The sequence below is a fragment of the Amphiura filiformis genome, unplaced genomic scaffold (genome assembly GCF_039555335.1).
Source record: "Amphiura filiformis unplaced genomic scaffold, Afil_fr2py scaffold_33, whole genome shotgun sequence".
Taxonomy (NCBI): Eukaryota; Metazoa; Echinodermata; class Ophiuroidea; order Amphilepidida; family Amphiuridae; genus Amphiura; species Amphiura filiformis.
In genome coordinates this window covers 673334-699000 of record NW_027305497.1, presented here as the reverse complement: position 1 = coordinate 699000, position 25667 = coordinate 673334, and the positions used below count along the sequence as shown (strand labels likewise).

The 25667-nt window shown below is 36.9% G+C and overlaps 1 protein-coding gene across 1 annotated transcript in view; it reads right to left on the bottom strand.

Moving 5' to 3' along the window:
- LOC140143948 (Y+L amino acid transporter 2-like) overlaps positions 1–25667 on the bottom strand; it is a 110832-nt gene that overhangs the window by 55165 nt on the left and 30000 nt on the right. Inside the window, exon 2 of the mRNA XM_072165784.1 lies at positions 9437–9562. Within this exon, the coding sequence (XP_072021885.1) occupies positions 9437–9562 (126 nt within the window). The remainder of the gene's footprint in view (positions 1–9436; positions 9563–25667) is intronic.

Here is a 25667-nt window from a genome sequence, read left to right as displayed (position 1 = left end):
GAAACTTAAAACTAGTGTAATCAGTAATTCAAACTCGTGTCAGTTTCTCCATATACTCCCGTTTTATGTCCAAGCGTGTCCAAAAATGCTATTTGGATCCAAAATGAGGGTCTATTTCACAGGGATCTCGGGTCAACCTTAGCAGCCGGTCATGCCAAACAATACAGAAATTATATTTCGCGGTCAACTGACGTAACAAATTGATATCCGGGCATGCGCCGTTTAGAGCTAGACAGTCGTGACTTCATAAAGCCACTTATCGTATTAGTTGATCAATCGGATTAGATCATTATTTTCATCAATAGGCGGATGCACACATTATTTATTTGATGTGGGCAGCGAGCGACCTCCTCTTTTATCATCTTCTCTGACTATACATACACATTTGTTAAATGCCAATTAAATGGTTACATTGATCTGCATGGTCCTGATTGCCTCAACTGTTACGTAATGACTCTGATACTCATCAGAGGATACCCATAATGAGCTGAAATCAATTAAGCCAAACATATTCACTAAAGGACTGCTTAGATAATCTAAGGGCTGCTACAGATTTTTTTAGTGGATGCAGAATATTCAATGTAACATGTCTCTGTTAAAATCTATTCAAATTCTATTTCCAGTAATGTTTAAGGTTTTACCGTCGTCAGCCGATTCGACTTGACTATTGCGCCTGTTTTCAAAGGCGATGCGTACGCCAGCGTCGTGTTCTGCGTTGCGTTGCAGACATCGCAGAGAACGATGCATGTTGTGCGTGTCAATGCTATTTTTGCGCACCGGCGATAACTACATGTAGGGCCACAAAATTAAGAAAACAATGTTTGCTGAGCGCAAAAAAGTGGTCGCTTCTAATAAGTAATATATTAAATACAACATGTACAAACCAAATATTGCCAGCGTGCTTCCAGTAATAACGGACCTGGACCCCCTCCCCAAAGTAGGCCTACGACAGTAGGGTCCAATAGATGATATGAAGTTATAGGCCTACCAAACAAACACAGAATCAGGTTTTTTTTTTTAATAGTAGGCCTAAACGAGTGTTGGTTAAATTGGTTAATTCGTTTTAATAACATTTTGGCCTAAATGTTGGGTAAGCACTACGGTATATTGGCGTATTAAAGGTTATACGTTTGTAGACGTTTCATAATGAAACACGCTACAACAAAATTAAAAACATGTGAAAATGTTATTGTAGACATATATTATTTTGGCAACATTGTTCCAACTAAGAATATGTTTTGCAGCAAGTGTTCAATGTTTTTGATTGTTATTTTCATAATGCATGCGATATAGACAACACCATCAAAACTATTCAGTTTAAAAAAAAAAAGTGTCATAGGGCCTACATTTACAAAAATGATATCATAATTGGCCAAACGTTTTACTACAGCTATAGGCAACCCAGCGTTCTACAGCTATAGGCAACCCAGCGTTTAATTTTGCTTTAAATTGAACTGCAACAATTGATGATATGAATCCACCTCGAGATAATTCCGTAGGCCTATATAGTTTTTGTGACTAAAAAGTTTTCCTCTCGGTAAAGGCACTAAGCATGCTAAGTAGGCCTATGCCTATACTATTTGTAGGCCTATTATAGTCAAACACTTCCGCCCATGGTGTCAAGCGCTTCGCTTTAACATGTTTAATAAATCCTCTTTTGGTCATTCGAGTCAGGTGAACATAAAGCTGAAAATAACTCACTGCACTTTGTGTAACTTGATAACTCTTTGGCCCAATATCTTTGCAGAATGGGAGTCTTTCTTACACCCGTTTGTGACCAAAATACACCAAATTAGAATTAGGCTAAGACTTTTTTGATATTCTTAGCCTTAATAGTCGACATCATTATAATTGTTCCTAATTATGGACACTTTTTAGCCTAAGTATCTTAGGTAACTTTTTTGACAGTGAAAAATTTCCTGCGTAAACAGACAATTCCTTTTTTGTGGCCATATGCGTAAATGAACGCTGATCCGGCATCAGATCGCGCTTCATACCAGCGCGTTAGTACGCACCAAAAATATCCACGCACGCAATTAACTACGCATGGTGTCGCAGAAAAAATGCATTTTTGACCTATTTTGGTCAATTCTGCTAAAAACTAAGTCCGGTACCCCCAATTTTTTTTGCGCGATTTTACAGCGCTTTTTCTTTTTACATAACATATATAAAATTAAAAAAAATTTGTCTCGACAATTTTTTTATACAACGCAAAAGGTGATATATTTTGGGCAAATTGCTGATTTTGCCATTGAAGTGTACAGAGATTTTTGGAAATGTACACCTCTTTTAAAACGGCTGTAGCTCAAAAGTGAGGTCCGGCACCCCCTGTTTTTTTTCCTGATTTATTATCTACACATATTAATGTACAAAATATGTCAATTTAAAAAAATTTTGTCGATAGGTTTAGTAACGACGGTAAAACCTTAAGTTCTAACGAATGTTTGACGACGTAAAATCGATAATTTATTACCACCAGACATTGTACATAACATAATAACGATTTTACGTCATCAAACATTCATTTGAACTTAAACATTACTGGAAATAGAATGGGTATAGATTAAATAATGAAGACATGTTACAACAAATATTCTACATCGATTACTTGGAGTCTACAGCGGCCCTAAGTTAGATAACACAGGCAGAAAAGAATCCCTGCAAGTATATTGAAGATGAATGCCATCAATTAATGCAATTATGCAAATATATATTATTAACACTTTGTGTGCAGGCAGGGGTAGAATTTGGTCTTGCTTTGCAAGAATGTAACAACATTTTACGAAACTCTTTAAGGGCTGGGGTATGAACGTTTGGACAGTATTTATTTTGGGACATTAGAGCACATCAGACATATCGAATTGCATTCTGAATACGAAGAAGGTCATTCTGATATCAAATAATTTTGATTTTTTGAAATTAGCAATTTAATACACATTTTATGGCAAATCATTAAAAATTGATATTTTTGATATTTAACACAGTACTTGAAGTAAACTTTACAAATCTGATGATTTATACTTAAAGTGTATGTAGGTGGGATAAAAAGCCGACGATCAATTGAAAATTTTGACCTTTCGTATTGAAGATATGGATTTTTTTTCCCAAAACACCAAACAAAAATAAGGTCTTTTGGGAAAAAATCCATATCTTCAATATGAAAGGTCAAAATTTTCAATTGACCGTCGGCTTTTCCTCCCTGCTACATACACTTTAAGAATATATCATTAGATTTATATAATTACTTCCAGGATTGCTATATATCAAAAATTTGAAAAATATCAAATTTTTATAATTTGTCATAAAATTTGTATTATATTGTGATTTTCAAAAATGAAAATTATTTGATATCAAAAGACATGCCAGTATTCAGAATGCAATTCGATAGGTCTGGGTGCTCTCATGTCCCACAAAAAATACTGTCGAAATGCAATAAACGCTCATTTTAGATCCCTTAAATCCCCCCCCCCCACTTATTTTGCGTATTCAGGCAAACTAGTTTAGGATAATCTCTGTGAGAATGGATTCTCAGCGAAATTCTAACTCTGATACGAGAATCCATTTAGATTCTTGCAATTCTTGTAATTTTGTTGACGAGAATCTTTGCGAGAATTGATTTTCGCTGAATTTCTGACCTTGTCTAAGCCTATGCAAATAAAAAGTGTGAATGTAAGCCTGCATGTTCTTTTTTAAAAACCGGTTTAATTTTCATTATTTGAACAGCGTTGGATGCAAGACATTTTTATGCGTAGCTAGCATTATCAGCTTGCACTATTGGATTTTTGTTACATTTGCGCACTTCGCTGTATAAGTCTAATATGACATTATAAAATTGCTACACATTTCCAAAATTGTGTGGCGAAGTGATCAAAATTGAGTAGCATTTTGCTCCGCGATACCAGCTATAGCCAATGCTGTATTTGAACATTTGTGACACGATCAAGGGAAATGAGTCGGATGTCCCTAATTGATTTTGAGAAATTGGCAAAGAAACTGTTAAAAAGTGATTGATAAATTGATACGTAACCTCGCAAAGAAAAATCATATCAACATGGGGTTTTCAGTTTTTGAATGCTCTAAATGCCCTTTTTATAAACATATGTAAAACTCATTTGGCTAGGATCGACATGTGACTCATTCCCCTTGATCATGTAACATACTGTCATGGCTTATAATTACATCAGCACATCTTGAAACAGGCTAACAAATATTTTAATGAAAATTGTCAGAATTTAACGTCATTAGAAACGTCTTTGAAACAACAAATTAAAACATGTAACAATCAGTAGGCGCCCCTTAAAATAGCAATAATACCATGGTATGCTAATGGAATAATACAGATTCATTAACAATTGACATGATTATAAGAAGCTGATTGAACAATATGGCTTCATTAATTGGGATGAGAAGCTCTTGTAATGACCAGATAATAGACCACCTGTTACTGTAATAAGTCTTCAAGCTTTTAGTGTGAGACTTCATTTATCACTATTGTAGAGATACGGTCTTCGCCTTCTGTCCCTAGCAGGTTCTTCCAGTTTAGCAGTTCTCAAAGTTAAGAAGGAATCACAGAGAAGTTTTTGGTGTTAATGTTGATGGATCCGGATAAGATGTAAATGTGACGTGTCATGTCAAAAGGAGACACTTTTGGGCAGGTTATCAATTTTGAGGTTTTTACATATCTTAAATATAGAGATATTTTCCTCCACAACGCCATTTTCCCCAATGAAATCGGACATTCCTAAGCGAAGATATTGAGTTAATAAGTTATGGTACTGTAAAATTGGAAATTGAGATATATCGGCCTTTAAAAATATTATTGACAATGTTGAGAGTAGGAATTACCTTGAAAAATGTCTCAAAAAATACAGGATGCCAGTTATATTCGGGTCTGAAACTATCAGACAATGTTTTTAACATTAATAACATCACACATTCGCAACAAACCCAAATTGTGAAAAAATCGCCCCAAACATGTTTTTGGCTATTTCTCCATTTACGATCCTGCCCAAAAGTGTCTCCTTTTGACATGACACGTCACAAATAAAAGTTTGTCTTGATATTATATCTGAAGCGAGTGTTCAACATTGAGCTAATTCTTCATTCCCCTGTGACATCTCCGATGTAAACGCCACACTATGAAATGTTACTCAGGAGCATCCTACCCGGGGGGTGGGGTGGGGGTGGGGTGTTCTCAGTACAAATGACCATACATGTACGGGGAGGTATAATGCATATTAACATGGGCAGCATTTTCAGCATTTTGGTACATGTATATTAATAACCCCTTTTTCTAGGCCAATTTTGGTATATAAATGGGTCCTTTTTTTTCAGGATATAGCCCAATTTTGACTCACTGTTGCCAAATTCTTTGAAATTTCCCCTCAAATTTAGGGGGAAAGTAGTAAAAATAAATACAATTTGTGTTAAATTTGGCCAAAAATTTTGAATTTTGGTATAATACATAGGTCCAAAATTCTTAAAAAATTGATATATTGGTGGGTCAACTTTCAAATACTCAGCGGCACACCCCTACCCTAGCCAAACTTGTGTACCTTCCAAGGCAATTTTCACATTCATTTGTTTGGACAAGGTTTTCAATTCAGTTTCTCTTTTAAAAAAATAAAAGAATTCCATGACTTTCCTATCACCAAAATAGATCTGACTTCTGATCAATTTGTGGAATTTAAAAGGAAACTTAACTACACTAGTAAACTTTACTTCACCCATAATACTTGACTTTGGCATGATGTGGTGTGATGTTTTTTGAACTACCTAATCATAAATCTACTTGAATGTGGTTTTTGGCCAAGGAAATAACATGTCAGAATTTATTATTATAATTATTAAGTCTACTAGTTTGGCCATCCCTAGAAATAGCCAAGCCATCATTTTCCAAGATTTGGAGAAGCTTGAGGGACACTGCCTAATTAAGTGATCTGAATCAGTCCGTGTGATTGGTCAAGTTAATGTATCTTCAGGAACCTAATTGGAAGCTTGTGATTGGTTAGCGGAGTTTAGTACCAATCTCTCTTAAGAAGTTTCTGATTGTACTGTACAAATTGTTAAATATCTTAAGCCAGAAAAAAAATTGGTTGATTGTCCATAGATCGACTTCCAAGGGGTAGGTTCGGTTGGTTGGAAAAATGTGAAAAAAAAAAAAAAAAAAAATTAAGTCAATTCAGCCAAAAAATGTTTGCCCGGATGTTTACCTATTAATTATATTTCAGCACCAGACTATGGGATGTACCCAGAGTGTGCCTCTGAAACTATGCCAAATTTGAAACTCCCTCAAGCCACCACTTGTTAGCATCTCCCAGATGATTGAAGAGATGTGATGAAAGTTAATGATACTGTATCATATTGTAATATCTGTGATATTGGGTAAATATTTACACACATAAGTGTCATTATTTGATAAATAGTCTTCCACTATTTGTAATCATTTGTACAGAAGAACTAATATCCTGTCCTGTATGTAGTTGAGTTTGCGTGTAAATTTGCACGTGTGCATGATGTACAATGTTGACAGCAGGCCGGTAGCCAGGATTTTTGCGGGGAGGGGGGCTGATTTTGAAAAAGTGGACTTTTCGAAGGAAGGGGGCAATCTTGTGAAAAAGTGGACTTTCTTCTCCAAATTTGAACCTTTTTGACCAAAAAAGCTTTAAAATCACATTTTTTGGCTTGTTACGCTCGCAAATGTTAGGACTTTTTGTATTTTTTTTGCATATTTGGGGAGGGAGGCCTGACCAAAAAAAGCTTTAAAATCACATTTTTTGGCTCGTTACGCTCACAAATTCTAAAATGTTGGGACTTTTTGTATTTTTTTGCATATTTGGGGGAGGGGAGGCCTGGCTACGGCTCTGGTTGACAGTTTTTATCTAGTCTTGCTAGTTTCTAGTTTTCCTTTTTCCAATTTTTTTTTGGTAGGAGGGGTCAGGCCTGGCAAATGTTTTCTTTCCCTGAGCAAGAGAGATACATTTTCCTTCAACTTAGCTGGATTTCCCACTATTACTTATTTCTTTATCCAGAAAATTCAAATTTTCCTCCAAATGACCAAATTTCCCAGCAACAAGATTACCAATTGCTTATTTTTTCCAGGCCTGAGAGGTGACTTAAATCGAAATTTCATGATTACACAAGGGCATGAAAACCAAAAGGCAAATGCATTTCTTTCTTTCTTCAATTCTTTAATCTTTTAATTCCTTTAATTTTTTTTTAATTTTTTATTTTTTTTTTCCTGCAAGATGAAAACATGTATTTAGGCCTATATAGTTGCTATGGACATGGGCGTCAATCCCGGGGGACAGGGGAGATGTGTCCCCCACACTAAAAAATATCACACAATGTCAAATTTTGACTTTTCCATTTCACATGGCAAACAATGGCTCAAATCCATTGTTCCATAATATAAGTTGAACTAATGTTACAGTTGATTGAGCCAACTTTGGAACTAAACTGGTTCCAACTAAAGCCATCCTTGAGTTACCATTGTTGTCTATTCATTGTACCATAATTATCAGTAAGCTATCACCCACTACAAACCTGATAGTGATAGAAACTATTCAAAACATAGGATATCAATCAGGGCCATTTAATGGTCAGCCCAAGTTCAACTGGACTAGACATATTATGGACCTCTCATAGACATGATAGATATCAGAGATTCACCATAGCCCTAAATGCTAATGAAATATACAACCAGTGTTGTAGGCCCGGGGGGGGGGGTCACTCACTACTTGACTTGCTACGCACCCGCATCCAAGAAAAACGTCTAAAAGGATGTGTTTTCACCACACAGCGTCGTCGACGTCTTTTTGAAAAAGGGGTACTTTTTCAGAAGGCATCACCATTTAGAGGTCCTAATTTTTAGCCAAATCCTTAGACGTTTAGAATTAGTAATATAAATTGTTGAGTGAATTTGCACTAATTTGATAAAAATCACCACTTTTAATTGATTCTTGTTACCTTTGTGCATGTTTTCTTTAGTATAGGTCTGCAACATCAAAAAGACACCTTGGGTATCAAATTAGCTCATTTTTCTGTTTACGCCACTTAGGATATAAATGAGATATTTCTCAATTGACAAAATTTAGGGTATGGTTTTTGCATGTACTACGCCATTTAGGGTAGGATTTTGCACATGTGTTTCGCCATTAAGGGGTGCAATTTGGTTATGTGAAAATTTGCCATTAAGGGTGCATTTCAGAGGTGGTCGGACGAGGGTGGGTAGAACTTTTGTGTGAGAGTGACCCCCTCGGATTAGGTGGGCCCACCGTTACACCACCCTATGGGACCTGGGTGCTGGGGCCCATGACATTTTGATACCAAACTGAAAAACAACAAATCTTGTGGACCTGACCTCATTATCAATATAATTATTTTATCCGATAATGAACAAGATCTTCAAAATGCACCTAATTCTCTTTACAGTTATTGTCAAACATGGAATCTTTTTGTTAACCCAAGCAAAACAATAGTTGTAATAATTTCTCGTGGGAAGATCAGAAGAAAACCATTCTTCCAATCTGGTAACCGAGAACCTAATTGTGTGTGATCTCGGGGTAATCTTCAATTATAATGGAAAGTTTAAAAAAAGTATTAACAAACAAGTCAGCCAGACAAGACATGCTATGTTTGCATTACTGACCAAGTGGATCGGACTTCACTTACCAATTGATATCACCAAATTGCAAACTCTTTGACTCACTGGTCTTACCAATATTACTCTATAGAATTTGAAGCAAAATTTGGGAGTTACAAAAATATCAACCAAATTGAGATATTCTATCGAAATTTTCTCAGAAGGCCTCACAAAGTAAATAAGAAAACTGTAAATTGTATGTTAAATATGGTAGACTGCTTTGCATTCCCTTTTTGATAAACAATTCACACCAGCTATGCCATTCATGATGGGCAGTGGTTAGAAAAATAGCATGTCTGATGACTAAGTGAGGCCATCTTGGACATGTTGACGTGGAGGGGTGGTGGGAGAGGGCTATTTAACACACTGACCAGGGGTCACATTTAAGGAGTTTGCGCATCCAGGGACTCCTTATTTTTTGATTTTGCCCATTTTGGACTCCTTAAATCTCAAGTTGAAAGTGACCAAAGGGTCTGATAAAAACTGTATGGACTCCTTAATTTCACGATGCACAGAGGCATAAATCATCAATTAAAAATAAAAAAATAAAAAGATCAGTAAATCTTTTGAATCACCATAGGCCAACAACACTAATAATATCACTGGAATATTTGACAAGTTCTGAAGTTTAGAATTTCGGACAGATGAACTCCTTAAATTCTCATCGGACCCCTTAAATGTTGGTTTTGCAGGTACCAAAGGGTTCAGAAAAATAAAATTGGACCCCTTGATTTGTTGTGCTCGTGCTACCCCTGACACTGACTGATACTACCCAAACCCTAAACCTCTTACCCATAAAGAGCTGTACTAATCCAGCAATAATGATGATGATAAGAGCGATGATCTTGGCGGCTGTGAACACATCTTGTACTTTTGTGGCCCATCTCACATTCCAGCAATTGACAAAGGTTAAAATGGCTGTAAAGAACAAGAGAAATAATGCAATTGTTATAACAGTGCTTCATACAAATTTATATACAGTTTTTTGCACAACTCACCCTACAACTCGCCAAATCACAACTCGCCACTTAGACAATCCCACTAGTTGGTTACCATGGTTACTGTAATTTGAGATTGTCACTTGTGCACACATATTTTTATAAAGTGTTTCTATACATTAACAACAACTACAGCAATCGCAACTCGCTCCACGCCTCACAAGTTGCAAAATAAAAATAAGCTTTCTTCACAATATCTGTCAAGAACATGGAGAACTCAAGTTGTTAATCAGAGCCCTCATGAGATTAAACAAACCCAGTGATCCCAATAAGTCAAATGAACCCTCTGATCCCTGAAGTCCTGTGACTGCCTCCTTGGGACAGCCCCTTCCTATTATGCAGCAAATCCACTTAACACCCCATTGATTGTGGAAATTCCATGACATTGCTGGTTTAGTACACCTCAGAGTTAGGGTATCATGTCAGTGACAACTCTCTAGTCCGAAGGTTCCCTAGTCCGAAGGCTCCTTAGTCCGAAGGTTCGCTGAGTCCCAACACATTATAAATTTACCATTCACTAGTCCAAAATCGGGAAAAGGTTCGATAGTCCGAATATCGGGTTCTCTAGTACGAGGGTTCGCTAGTCCGAATAATAAAAGTTCTCTAGTCCAAATATAGAATAAGGTTCGCTTACCCTAACACTAACCCTAACCTTAACCCTTATTCTATATTCTGACTAGAAAACCTTTGTATTAGCGAACTTAATTTGGTTTTTGGACTAGCGACGTACCTTCAGATTAGAGAACCTTCGGACTAGCGACTCTTCGGTCTGACACGATCATATCATGGCTTCAAGTTTTAACACAACTTTATTGAGGACTTGGTCTCCTATTCACACTCACTGCTAAAGCAAATTTGAAAGTTAAAAACCCCAAAAAACACAAGCACAAAAGTAAGCTCTTTAAAGAAGTGCATCTAAACCTCAAACCATACACACCTGCAAAGATAAATAATGCTCAAAACAATCAACTATTCCTAGTATTCCGGGGTTCAGGTGAAGTTCTAAAAGCCATGAACCCCATTTTGAAAATACCAGCAAATTCATGATAGCTAACATATATGATTGATTGATTTTTAACCTGAAAAATTGTAAAAAGACATTGTTTTTGGTACATTGAGTTATGTGCCATTGTTTGCAAAGCTCTCTAAGGCCTACTTCCAAAAGAGGAAGGTAAAATGAACAATGTTACAGACTTTCACCACCAACATTATTTGTGCCTACAACAATATCAGTATTGAAAATCATACCATTTTTGGCCAGGAAAAGGTTACTTAGTCCTATTTTTAAATTCTCCATGGAGTCACTACAAAAGCTGCCAATTTAGGCACAATTTACAAATTTGGCACAAGAGAATTGTCACTTCTTAATGGGGAAATTGTACCTTTTTGCCAAAAAAGTACACTTTTAAGAAAAAAATTGATTTAAATGCTTGATTTTTTCCCTAGCATTTCAAACCTCAGATATGGTGAGAGCATGGACACTGATGTATCTTAGAAGCTTACACCACCCATTGTCCAATTTAGCATATTTCATTTCAGGGAAATTCAAACATAAATTTGACTTTATCTTTGTGGGAAATCCCGGAAAATAACATATTTTGGTAGCATTTTAAGCCCTCGATTCAGTGCATCAAAACATACCTAGTCCTATAGAATATGGATGAGATTTGCTCTACTTGAAAAAAACACAAAGCAGTTCAAAAATGTGTGATATTGACAAAAACAGCACAAAATTGGGCAGTAAATAAAAATAATTTAAAAAAAAACACACATAAATTTGAGAAGTCAAAAAAGCTGAATTCAGCAGTTCCGCTGAAAAATCTCATGCCTGATAGAGTGGTACAGCTTATACTGCTATGTCTAAACCCCCTGAAGATCCAGAATTGGGTCCCGATCCACATTTGCCCTGCTATGAGGAATCATCTTTATTAAATAAAGCCATCATTAATTGTCTCACAGCATCTGGCAATTTAGACTACACTCAGGCATGTTAGATAGGCCTACATGGAATTTTTGACTAACATGTTTTTTCACGCCACATTAACCATAGTGCATTTGGGACTCATTTGGCATGCAATGATAGTGCAATTCAGATTTATAGCATGTAGGCCTATTATGTATATCAACACCAGCAGCTTCATTTCCCACAAACAATTCCTAGAAATAGACCAGACTGCAGTGTATACAGCAACAATCTGCTGGGCAAGATCTTTTCCACCATGACCCTGTCATTTTCCCCAAATAACACTAACTTGAGCCAACCTGTTACGAAAATTTGGAACAAACCTGCCCGATTCGGACCAATTCATTTTTTTTTTAACACCGGACTGGCCGATTCGAACTTCTGTTAACCGCATCCCGTTCTGTCCTAGCTTTCCAAATCCAATCCGAAGTTTGAAATCAGATACTGTTAATGTTGAAAACAAAGAATGACCTACATGTAATCACCCATATTAAATAGTTACCATTTAATACCATGTGCACTTAATGTACTCATCATTTTCTAACGCAGTTCTCACACCGTGGAAACATCTGCACTTTTGTATTGCTTATAATGTTTATCCCTGATCCCAACTCAAACTGAGAGAAAAAACCTCTGTCCTTTTCAACATGACGATTCTGCCTAATCCGATAATTTATGCCCGATTTGCCACAATCTGTAAATTTTGAACATTCATCAATCTGATCCGCTTTTGGTCAGAGTCGGTCCGGGTATTTCAATTTTTTGGTTGCTGGCTGCAGGACATTTAAGTGTGGATATGGTGGGTTTTTTGGTAACATATTGACATAGACAGTAACACCATGAAAATGTACAATCCCAATGGTGTGGTTTACTTATAATTCTTTAATTCAACTTATTATTGACCACTGGCTGGCTCCACTGCTTGGTAACATATTTGTAAACATAAAAACATTCTTTCTAAATAACCGACATTGATAATGACTTTTTAGGGTAATTTGCTTTTTTACAACAAATTGCTTTCAACATATTGTACATTTGGTTTGTTGATGATATCAGCCATTTACATACCATTCAAGTGCAGATGTTTCAAAACAGTTTTAAAATATTTCCTCTTTAGAAATGGCTGATTAAGGTATATTTAGATTAATTTTGAATCACTGTGGTTTTTACCAAAACATGGCTACCGTTGCTATGCAACATAAAATAAGCTGATTTTAGTCTTAAAATATATAATTTGATCATTTCAACTACAAAAGCCATTAAAAGATAGCAATTATTGAACTTTATATTGGAATTTGGTAAATTAAAGAGTTCAATTTAAAGATCACATTCCAAAAGAAAAATATTGAAAAATTTCTTTTAAACTTGTTAAAACAGGCCGACATTGATTTTTGAACTTTTCTTCACTGGCCAATTTTTGGTACAGATTATGCAGATCATACCATGATCAGCCCATATCAGCATTCCTCTGTATTGTGATAGCACACAGTATGATATAATTTGCATTGAATAGTTAATGTCAAAAAGTATAACAATCATTTTTTTCTGAACAGAAATAACCCCTGATGACTAAAGTACCTAGCAAGCAAACTTATCTAAAACTTTTCGCTAGTTTGACAAGCAAGCAGTGACAAGAGGCAAAATGCGTACCTAGCTAGCAAACGAAAACCTTTTGCTAGTTTGACAAGCAGTGACAAGAGGCAAAATGCGCACATCATGTCCTTCATTGTAATTGAAGAAAATTTAGCAAAATAAATCTTAGGAATCCAACTGTGGTCCTAGGTTCAAATCCCACTTTCAGCCAAATTTTCTTTGATCTCTTTTAGTCAGTTTTGCAGCTTTACCCTGGTGCCCCAGGTACTTTTTGGTGAAGGCAAAGGACAGAAGACAGGAAGGGAGAAAGATGATGAAGAGAAAAATTGATTTGAACTACAAACTTATCAGGTTATTAACCCAAAAATCTTACAAAGGAAACCACTGCGGATGCATGCATTGCATGTGTCGGGTATGACGCAATCATAATATACCCAGGGAATCGCTGGCCAGGTGAGCCAAACCCTGTAGCTACAAGTTGGTGATCTTGTGCGACAACCAAGGCCAAGTAAAAAAAATTTTCATCTTCTCTCCTTTTTCGTTCCTCCTTTCCATTCCGATAGCCAAAAACCACATTTAGCGTTAGGGTTAAGACAAAACCCACGATTGTAAGATGAGAGATATCATGGGCCCGGCTTCCAATTCCTTGGATCTTGAATACATCTTAAATCGTTACAATTGGCCAGGGCTTAAGTATGGGAGGCTTGGGTTGACAATCGCTGTGTGAATTGAGCTTTTTTGATGTTTGGTAGTGTTTGGGTTGAAGTTAAAACATAAAATATCATCTTCTCTTAGTCCAGCCAGTAGTAGGATATAGAAGAAACATATCATGTAGAGTATTGTATGCTAATAAGTGGTGCCTTGAGCTGGTAGCACGAAAATAATGCAAACTCTTGTTTTATGCAGACAGGCAGACTGAGCTGCTTCAAACAAACAAACAAACAAAAAAGCTGCTCTATACTATAGTTTGCACCAAAACCAATTCAATGCAAATTCCCGCCCAGTTTTACATATTGCAGGAAGTAGTGGAACAATATGGTAGACATAAGATAAAATCTGGCATTATCCCATGTAGAACACAATATCCATACACAACACTGTATGCATACTGGCCAAAATGTCCATCCACAAGCATCTATAATAAATAAATAAATAAGACCTTTTAAACACAAATTCTGGGCAGTCTAACCCATAGAACCAGGTTTTTTCTCCTTATGTTGACAGGTTATTTTAAAGATTAGACCAACCATTGTATACTGCAAAACCAATTTTAAACAAATGAAAAGTTGTTCTAAAGCGTCAAATTGAACCACTTTCATTGACACTTATTAACACTGCAGTTTTTGTCAGAGAAGAACGGCACTTGTTTAAATTTTGAGAGTGTGCAGAGCGTAAACACTGAAGTGGCATTCTGATTGGTTGAATCAATCGTCTGACAATCAAAGCAACAGACCGATAATCTGATTGGCCGATTGCGCGTCAAATCGTTGGTCGGGGCAGGTCGCCGCCCTTGAAGTGAACACAAAGCTCCGCGTATGTCACTCATTAACAGGGCACTCGCGTCCATCTGAGCAGGGACTGCCGTTCTTCTCTGAAACCAAGTGTAATATATTTCACCCAAGACGGCATAAAAATAATAACAAATAATCACAAGGCAGCTATGGACCCTCAACCAGTCAACTTAGAAATTCAATTCTCAGATCGGATGTTATTTCTACTGAAAAGTAGACTATGTTCAGCAAGAGGTCATGCAAATGTCTATTATAACTACCCTCTCAGGTTATTCTTTGTGCAGTATCTATGAATGAAACACATACTGTCCTATTACTTGGGATACAGGTGTTCTTGAATCTATTTGCCCACAAATCAAAATGCTGTATGTACAAGTAAATAACAAAGCAGATACTACACTTTGATTTGGGAGGCAGGTATTTTGATATCAGTCTGTTAAGGGCAGTATCTGCTACATGGGACTGTCTTTTGGAATTTGCAGGAGAGCATTAAATAGCTCTTCTAGAGCCTTCAAGGAGAGCTGTTTAAAGCATTTACAATAGAATGTATGGAGCGAATGGTCAACTAAGAAAAGCTAAAAACAGGCTGCAAAATAACCAAAGGCACCAAAGGCAATTGCCTTGAAATGGGTGCCCTTCAGAATCCTTATTTTGCAGCCTGGCTAAAAATCACTCTCTTATATCAGATTTAAGGAGAGCATTGGAGAGCGATTGCTCCCTGAGATCTCCTCATCAGTGAGTCCCTGATCTGCTAGCAGTAAGCAAAGTAAATATTGCTGTTTCACTTGGGATGGCAGATGATCTCAGGCATACTCAACTCACGGTCAAGACTCAGACGCCCCCAAAGAAACTGCCCTGGTACATACCAGGCCTAAATAATGCACACAGCAGGAATTGTTTTACCACTGTACCCTTAACTACTTGTTTGTTGCATCCAGGGGAGAATAAGAAGGGCTATCAACTTCCTTTCCAATAATTGTGTCTGATTGATCTAGGTGAAAGTACATGAAATAATGAAATATATATTCATCCATTGTGCTGGAAATAAATGATATTAAAGTTATTACTAGTACTCATGGAGCAATAAAAATAACATTTATTCTATCAACATTGAATAACAGCAGGCTAGTACGTGCTCCTGAAGAAAGTACATGGATGTTTCTTTGAGGGCAGTGAATAAGGAAAATCCCATGAGCTCCATAAACTCACTTCAAAGAATTAGACAAACTTGGTGGCAAAAATGCACCTTGCTCAGAAAAAGAATCAATGGTCATTTACAAACTGACCCTAAATGTAGTAATTTTCTTTATCATTACCGTTTTCTTCATCTTTCCCAAATGACCCTTAAACATAGTAATTTTTGAATTAGACCCCCATAGGGCCCATACATATTTACCAGTGTGCAGCCTTCCACAGCCAAGCTGCAACTTACTGCAGCCACAATGCTTAATGCTCCTATTGAATGAGGGATTCCCCAACCAAGCTGGGGAAAGCTGCAAACTAGTATTTTGGTATGGGCCCTCAGGAACATAAGGTGCAATACTGCGTACAGGTCAAATGACATATTGGTGAAGGTAAATTGACACAATGGTACAGTATTATCTCCTGTGAAATCAAACAAGTGTGATTTTATCTCTTCATATATAAAACCATATTGCAGGAAACAATGCACAACCACAGGCAATTTGTAAAACAGTGTCTTTCAGTTGCTGATAATTATGTAATATTGGCATGCCTTACACAATTCAACTCTTGTTATAAATCATGAACAAATCATGCACCAAGGAGCTCCTTCAGCATGTTCAGGCCCAAATTTAGACGTGTGTGGCATACTTATTTCCACTGCTATATCATGACTGCCTACAAAGTCTAGATATGGTGTTACAAATGCCTTTTCTCAGCCATTTTGTGATCCAAACCATGTTTGTCAAAAAATTATGCCATTTGATCATGATGATCAAGTGATGTAAGTTAGAATATGTCTCAAGTGGCCTTAAACTATCTCTGGTCTAACTTTACACCAGCATAGTCTATGACGACTATTTAAGACCCAGGCTACATTTAAAGTTAAACCACTAGCTTTTGTGTACTAACTCAATACCTGTCACAATATGTGACACGATCAAGGGAAATGAGTCGGGATGTCGCTAATATTGATTTTTAGATATTGGCAAAGAAAGTGTTAAAATTCTTTTGTTTTATTTTCAGCGATTGATAAATTGATGTAACTTCACAAAGAAAAGTCATATCAACATGGGGTTTTCAGTTTCTGAAAGCTCTAAATGTCCTCTTTAGAAACATTTGTAAAACTCATTTTCGACCAGGGCCGACATGTGACTCATTCTCCTTGATCATGTCACATATGCTACTTTACAGACCTGGCCTCAAATTAAAACCGGTTTTGTGCATAAAGACCAAAGTTAGGTTTGGGTTGCCTTTAATCAGCATTTCCAGCAACTGATTCAAATTTGAATCCCATTTTTAGGAGAGCAAGAGTCATTGCCTTGAAGCTCTCTACATCATTTCTAAGGACAGTACCAAACTTTGGTACAATTCTGGTTTACTCTATGCATCCAGGGTTAGGGTTAGGATTAAGTTTAGGTTAGGATTAGGATATAATTATGGTGGGTTTAAGGGTTAGGGTTATACTTGAGCGCAGGGTATTCCAGAATTATTCCCACAACCTTGGCCAAGTAATTTTGCCAAGACATTTTAATAGCAAGTTATCCAGTGAAATTTTATGCCTGAAATGTTTCGTTTAGGTGGTATGATCATAGACAGTAGAGAGAACTACTGTCTATGGTATGATTTCACCACAGATCCTCTAAGTAGCTTTCCAGGATCTGTGGATTAACAAAAACATGGTAGTTTGGTGGTCATCAACCCAGAAGTATTGTGATGACTTCTGTGGGCCACTGCGATACACATCATACATGTAGAATCCAAATTGATGGAGCAATACTCAAAACTTTAAATGTTTGGGTCACGGGTCACAATGTGAGATAGAAACACCATAATCAGATCACCCCCTTTAAATGAAGACAATAACAGAAGACAATTTCTTGTGATGCAAAGCAAGTCCAGTTCCATGACTGCGTACCCTTCCGCTTTACCAGCCAATCAGGTATCAAATTCACATCCCATGTCACGCTTATATTGATTCCGTCTAGATACCATTCTTGATCACGTTTCCTACTATAAGCCATGATCTCATACCCAATGGCAAAGTTCACCCCATTAATGCACTGCACTGCTAGCCATACATGTAGGGGCCTATTAGGCTTCAACATAAAAAGTTTTGAGATATTTTCTCAAAATATCAAGAGCTATCTTAAGAACCACTGAACCAATACTAGGCTTGTTTGTACTCATTTTAATGCATTTTTCATGCTGATTTCAAATATAGTCATGATAATTTACAATTCTGAACTTGTCGTCTGCAGTCGACACCCGCGTGGAGAGTTAAAGAACTGTCTCTATCAGATGAGGATGCTTGATATCTATTGCTGCAGATTGCTGCTAAACTAGTTCACATGTTACATCCTTCAAAGTCTGAGCATGTGAGCAATAGATAATTCATATTCATAGCTCATCATATTAACTTCTAGTACTACCTACTACGGTCACATGGATCATTGACGGGATTGTCTTTCACAAAGTGCGTTGGCCGATGGCCGAGACACAGCATGGTCCAAGTCTTATACAGTCTTGGCAGATAGGGTGTTTAGTCACATGTGCAGAGCTCAACTTGATGCTTTCATCAATAGGCTTTTAGCTATTTACCAACTAAAGCACTTCTAACATGAGAAACTTGACAATCCAAATAATACCTTGAGCCTTCATTTATGTAGCGTTTATGTTCATACCAAGAAAACAGTGCATTACTTTTCATATTTTTTTCTTTCATTATTTAAACCACACTGGTGTGTGTCTATCTCAAAATACAGTAGGCCTATAGAGTAAGTTTGGCTAACACTAAGCATGGTCCAGTTCTCAACTTCTCTTGCCTGTCCAGGATGGATATAAAAATCACATGTAGCATAGATCCACTACATGACTAGAGCATTGTCATATATTTAACTAAAGAATCCCTGTGATGGGCATCAAAATAAAGAATAGTTAAAAACTTTTTGCAAAAGCCCCACAAATTGTATGGATTAGATCAGTGGGTTCATTTTTGGTCTACAAAGGGAGTCATTGCCACAATTTCTACAACAAGTCATTTATGGGTATATTATGAACTGAACTAAATTCCAAGACCCTCCCTAAAATAGATTGCCTTAAATTTCATCTGAAAATGAAGATCTATAGTTCACAGTTCTCCTCACTGAAAGTGTAAACTTCTAGGCTAATAACTAGCCAGGTCAATCATATCATTGACAAGATCGTCTTCCCCGAAGTGTGTTGGCTAAAACACGCCAACGCCAAGTCTCATCGCTGGAGGGTTGCAGATGGATAAACCCTATGAACCTGACACTTTTGGCAATAAACTAGACATTTTGTTGTGAACCAACAGTTTCTTCCCACTTGGTCCAATCCCATTTGGTCCAATCCCACTTGGACCAATCCCATTTGGTCCAATCCCACTTGGTCCATTCTCACTTGGTCCACTCCCCTTTGGCCCAATCCCACTTTGTCCAATCCCACTAAGGTCATTAACTAACAGCATGTTTCTATTGAGCAATAATGGTTGCAGGTGAAAGCAAGTGAATTTAGGGTGGTGCGAGGAACATGTGGTAACGGCCCCAGCAGAAACAGATTGGGTGAAGGTGAATGTGTGGTAATGAGAGTGAATCTGTCAACCAGGTGGTTATATAATATAAGTGGTGAATATGTGGTAATATTCGCAGTAGAAACAGTTGGGGTGAAGATTTTGCGGGTGACACCGGAAGTTATCCTACTACAATACAGTGTGAGCATTCAAAATCTGACCTTGGAAGGTCACAAAAACTATTTTCTGAGCTTCCGCCCTCCCCACTAAATATGCGGGTAGTGAATTGTTACCCTGCATTTACAGCGCCTCAGTATAAATGATCCGGTGAAGGTGAGAGGATAATAATGCGGGTGAAGGTGAAAAGGGTGGAAGTCCAGAAAACATTTTTTATGACCTTGAAGTTGCTTAAGGTCAGATTTGGATTGCGTGAATTGTATACAGCTTTTCACAGTTTAATAATGACCTCCTGTGCCAATAGCCATGTCACCTACTAAATCGTCATCTGTGTCAAAGTGTATGATGCTGCTGCGTATCGCCCACAAAAACCACCGTAAAAGATGTTTGACAGTTGACGGTGAGGTTAACATGCATCACACTTTGAACAATCCGTTTTCTACACGGGCATATTACCTCGCATCACACCACATTACCCGGCTTTACACGGCCATCCTTTATTGAGTAGAAACAAGTTGATAGAAAAACGTTGATTCATCCCGTTTGCATTCGCTTTTAAAAGCCCTATTCTTCAATAACAAGTAAACAAGTTGTCAGGACTATTATTTCTTGTGGAAGGAACAAAACTGTATTTGTGGCCTTTTCAAAACTATTTTGTGACCCTTTTCTGTGGAAAACTTCACAAAGGACGAAAGGGAAATCCCCATCACATTGATCATGTACTTATTGCATGATATGCCCTATTGCATGATATGTACCGATTGCCAAAAATGATGAAACAACCGGACAAGTCTGGCTTCATCTTTGGATGATGGCCAATCATTCCATAACATGTGCATTATCTCATAATACAACCTTATTTCGGAGAATGTTGCGCAATATCATCCCATGCATATTTCCGTGAATGTTGCGCAATCATTGAAAATGTCGTTTTTCCTGTAGCGCATTGGCTAAAACACACCAATGCCAAGTCTCATCGCTGGAGGGTTGCAGATGGATACACCTCAACCTGACACTTTTTGCAATTAAACTAGACCATTTAGTTGTGAACAGTTTTTTCCCACTTGGTCCAATCCCATTTGGTCAAATCCCACTCAGCCCAATCCGATAGGTTTTGACCCGTGGACCCTTCGCATCACGTGGGTGTACATGTACCTTAGCCTGCCAAGTACTTTATTGCATGATATACCCTATTGCCATAAATGACGGAAAAAGTCTAGCTTCATCTTTGGTTGAGGGCCAATCATGCGCATTATCAATACAACCTTATTTGGGAGAATGTTGCGCAATATCATCCCCATGCATATTTCCGTGAATGTTGCGCAATCATTGAAAAGATTGTCTTTCCCATAGTGTGTCGGCCAAAACACACCAACGCCAAGTCTCATCGCTGGAGGGTTGCAGATGGGTAAAACCCAATGAAACTTTAGTCCAATCCCATAGGTTTTGAACCACGGACCCTGCTGGTTCCAGACACACAAACAAGGATAGCGCGTCACAGGGGTGTATCTTAGCCAACAAAGCTTTCCGGTGCCCATGTTCACATGATGATGCAATCACATCACGTGGGATACTTACACTTAATGTTTGGTTCAGGGTAAAGGATTAATTTACTCACCTCTTGGAGGAATCGGGGTGTTATTAACCCTTAAACATGTACATGTATATACCAGGTGTATTTTGGCGAAGGGGAAGGAAAGAGGGAAGATAGGAGGAAATAATAAGAAAAAACCCTTTTTCTCAGGTGCAGTTTTGAATCATGGACCCCAAGGGTGTCATATACCGTACTGACGCGAGTATAGTCCCACCCCGTTTTTGGGTGAACATTTTTCAAAATTGGGGGGTGGGACTATACTCGAATTTAAAAAAAAAAAAAAAAAGTTTTTTATTTTTTCGGTTTTGTAGTGTCCCAAGACCTAGACCTAAAAGGTAGGATCATTTATGGTTGACCTAAAAAAATTCTTAAAAAAATAAAAAAATTTCAAGATGTTTTGTATTTTTAATATGAAAATTGATAATTTGTATTCATGTCATACTCTATTAATGATTTCAAAATGCATTCAAATTCAATGTATTTTGAAATCATTAAAATAGAGTATGACATGAATACAAATTATCAATTTTCATATTAAAATACAAAACATCTTGAATTTTTATTTTTTAGGTCAACCATGAATGATCCAAACTTTAATTTGGGGGTGGGACTTTTCTCGAAGGTGGGACTATACTCGCGTCAGTACGGTATATTTGAACAGAAATCATAACATGATGGAAGTGTACCATGGCCAAGCAAGCTTTTTGTGCCCATGATCGCATGATGATGCAATAACTAAACGTGGGATACCTGCGCTTGAAGTTGCTTTGTGCAAATTGTGCATTGAGTTTTTTTATGTTTGGTTTGGTTAGGGTTAATACAATGTATGTTCCAGTAGCGATTATTTTTGAGACAGCCTATATCAAAACACCTTGCAAGCAAACATGTGCGCAACTTGGCAAACATTCAAGATTCCTGTATTAGTTAGTTCACATGCAGGATATAGTTCTCTCCCGCTGTCTCTCTTCATCTGTATAGAACCACGATGGAATATGACGCACGACTGTCTGCCTCTATATAGGTCGTTGGTATAATAACATGGTTATGGATTTTCTGCTAGAGTAAACCCGAGTATTTGATATTGTACTTCCTAGATATCTTTGTGATGCTTCTGTATTGCAATTTACACCTTTACTATATGCATGTTGATAGATTTTATACTGGAGTAAGGCCAAAAAAAAAAAGTTGTTGTGTTGCCCTCAACCGTCCGACCCTAAATCCTGAAAAATCAAGGTCGCATAATTTTTTTTTTTTTTTTTTTGAATGATGATTTTTACAGATTTGTTCAAACACTCAATGTTTTTCACTTAAAATAAATATTTTATTGAAAGACTAGTCTTTAATTGATGTCTAACAGGAATCCAGAAGTCAAAATTGACAAATGTCCCCTAATTGAAGAAGCATTATTTAATATTTGAGGGAATTTTAAAACTGAAGGTTTAAAAAAAAATTTAAAAAAAAAAAAAAAATCCGACCGTCCGACCCAAATTTCCCATTTTCCCACTTGAGGGCAACACAACAATATTTTTTTTTTTGGCCTAATGTGTGTTTTGATCACACTCATAGTTGGTGCGGCATACTCCAAAAGAAGCTATCAATAGCTACTACACTTGTGACTTCATTACAGTTACAGTGGCGGCGCAAGGGGAAGGGCAAGGTGGGCATTTGCCCCCCCCCCAAAAAAATATTTTTCTTGCCCCCCTACTTTTGAGGCAAAAACCAGAAATTACTTAAATTTTCACTTTTTGCAACAATTTTGTGTAAAATTTGTTGATTGCCCCCCGAAAAAAATTCCTGGTGCCGCCACTGTACGGTTAGAATAAAAACATCTGATGGAATCAGAGATTGCAGAAGTATTTTCTGCTTCTGCACAAATGTTCCTGCACACAGTTAATAGTTAGAGTTTGGCCTGAGGATCGAGATAAATGTTGAGTGGATTAATGAATTTGCTTCCACCCAGACAGACAAACAAACAAACAACCATCTGGATGATAACATAAGCGAGCTCTGTTTTGCAATTGGTGGATTGCGAGTTTGAGCCCCGGCAGTGCCATCGTGTTGTGCACTTGGGCAAAGTGCTTTTCTTTAATTGCCTCTCTACTCAGGGGTAAAATGGGGAGCTGTTATGAATATTGTCCAATGAGCACCCCCAAAGGTATGAGCATGCCTTGCATGTATGGCAGCTGACATTCTTACGACAGTGGAATAAATGTGCCTTGATAGATGTATGAGGCGCTGTATAAATACCAACATTCATTTTTGTAACATTTAACATTTTCCCACAAAAGTCCCACATATGTGTGGGGCCCAAGAATTCAAAAAAGCGGACCAATTCAGAAAACGATATGGAGGATGAGAACAAAACAATTAAATGTTATATGGCATTAGACATCGAGGTACACACTCTATTCACATGGCAGAAACCAAAATGAGTGCTCATCCAGCTGTGGATATAGGCTTCCTAAAACTGATTCATTTGGGCCAGATCCAATGTGTATACGGCCCATTTCACGGTTAGGCGCCACTTTTTGATTTTCAACATATCTGGCCTGGTGTGTAAAAAATAATGGGGTTACAGAATTTACTGTTGGTGATTTTTCATTGTCTCTGTATGGCCTACCTCCATTAGCTTAATCGGCCTTTCTAGTTTTATCTTTCAGGGCGCACAGGGGTCAGAAGTGGTCAAAAAACCACATTTCACTAGCAACCTGAAACAGACATTTATTTTCCAATGCTGCCACTTTTAACTATGTTGAGCCTACCAGCTGCTTTTGTTGTTTTTATGTAGTGAACAAGTTGCACTATACAGCCATACATGAACAAAGTATTAGTTGTCAGTTAAACTAGCATGAGAACCATTTAAATTTCTGAATTCGGATGTGACATTTTCCGTTCACATCTATGTACCTTATTCAATGTGGAATAGATCGACTAATACTTTACATGAATGGCAAACTAGTGTGTTTTAGTAAAGTTCAGAGTCTTGTTACTATTTGTTGAACAAATTACACTTGTTGCTCTTAATATGTAGATACAGCGATATTTTGAATTTTTGCCAACAAAGTCCGTTCACAATTTGTCACATCCGATTAATTTTCCAAATAGTATAATTTATTAACAAAATGTGGCAGAATTTTTTCTCATTGATTTTTAAAAATCTCCTGCTATGAGCTATCTAATGACACCATTTAATGAAAACTCCTTCATCAACTTAGCTTGCAGATGTCATTTCAAAGTTTCCGTTCACATGTGTCACATCCATGGTACCTGTCACATCCAAAATAGTTTCTTCAAAGAACTAAGACAGGAATGGGACTAGGATGCCAGTTTGAAGTTATTTCATTACAGGTTTGTGGGGATCAAAAGGCACAACAAATCTTTAATTCAGTATGCCTTCTTTAATTGTGACAGGAGATTCAAAAAGCTTCAATTTCCGTTCACATGTCACATCCTCAGAATTAGTAGTTTTTAGGCCAAAATACTTAAACAACATGATATTTGACTTTCTAAAATAGGTTTATTATTTTGTACATGTCATATATGATTATTTCAAAGCTTTGTCTTTGTCTTTAGAGGACAGTTTTGTATACAATTTACAGAAGCGGATGTGACATTTTCAATTGTGAACGGAACATTTCAGTAAATTATAAACATTTTGCTTGTCAAAAATATAAAGGGTCAGGACAAACGTTTTAGCATTGCTCAATTCAATAGAATCTCACAAAATATATGTGTTAGAAGTGCCCAAAGCTTATATTTTGACAAGCAAACTGTTTATCATAATGAAACATTCCGTTCACAATTGAAAATGTCACATCCACTTCTATAAATTGTAAACAATGTTTTAAAATGAACACTAACACAGGTTGATATGTTTCAATATATCCCATTTAATTCACTGAGTGTGTGAAAACTCTTTGAATCATTATTTTCTGAAACATACTCTGCTTTACAGTGTGTGGTTTCCGTTCACATTGACATCAGTCACATCCAAAATTGCACAAACATCAGAATCTTGAATTTGACCTGTGTTTTCAAACTGGCTGATATTATTTGTGAACATTACCCATATTATGACCTTCAAAGCTGTGCAATATCAGAGTCATTCATTGATTATTAAAATTGTTGAGTAAACCTTTTCATGTCAATTTCCCTTTTTTTACCACAAAAATTACATTAAAGTGGCCATAAATTTGTCATTACACAACAAAATTTGCCCAAATTTGGTCAGAAGGGAGCCTATGACATACTTGTTTATTTTAAATATCTATGATATATGTATTGGACAGTCAAAGTATAAATATACACTACTCAATATTGATCAAATTTGTTAAAAAATTACATAACATGAGATAATAAATCATAATTTTCTTCAAGAAGTAGCGAGATTTAAGCTGGGAAATGATATTTTATGAAAATCTGGTCTTATTTGGAAAAGAAAACCCCTATTAAGTTAAATTTAATCCATTTTGAAAA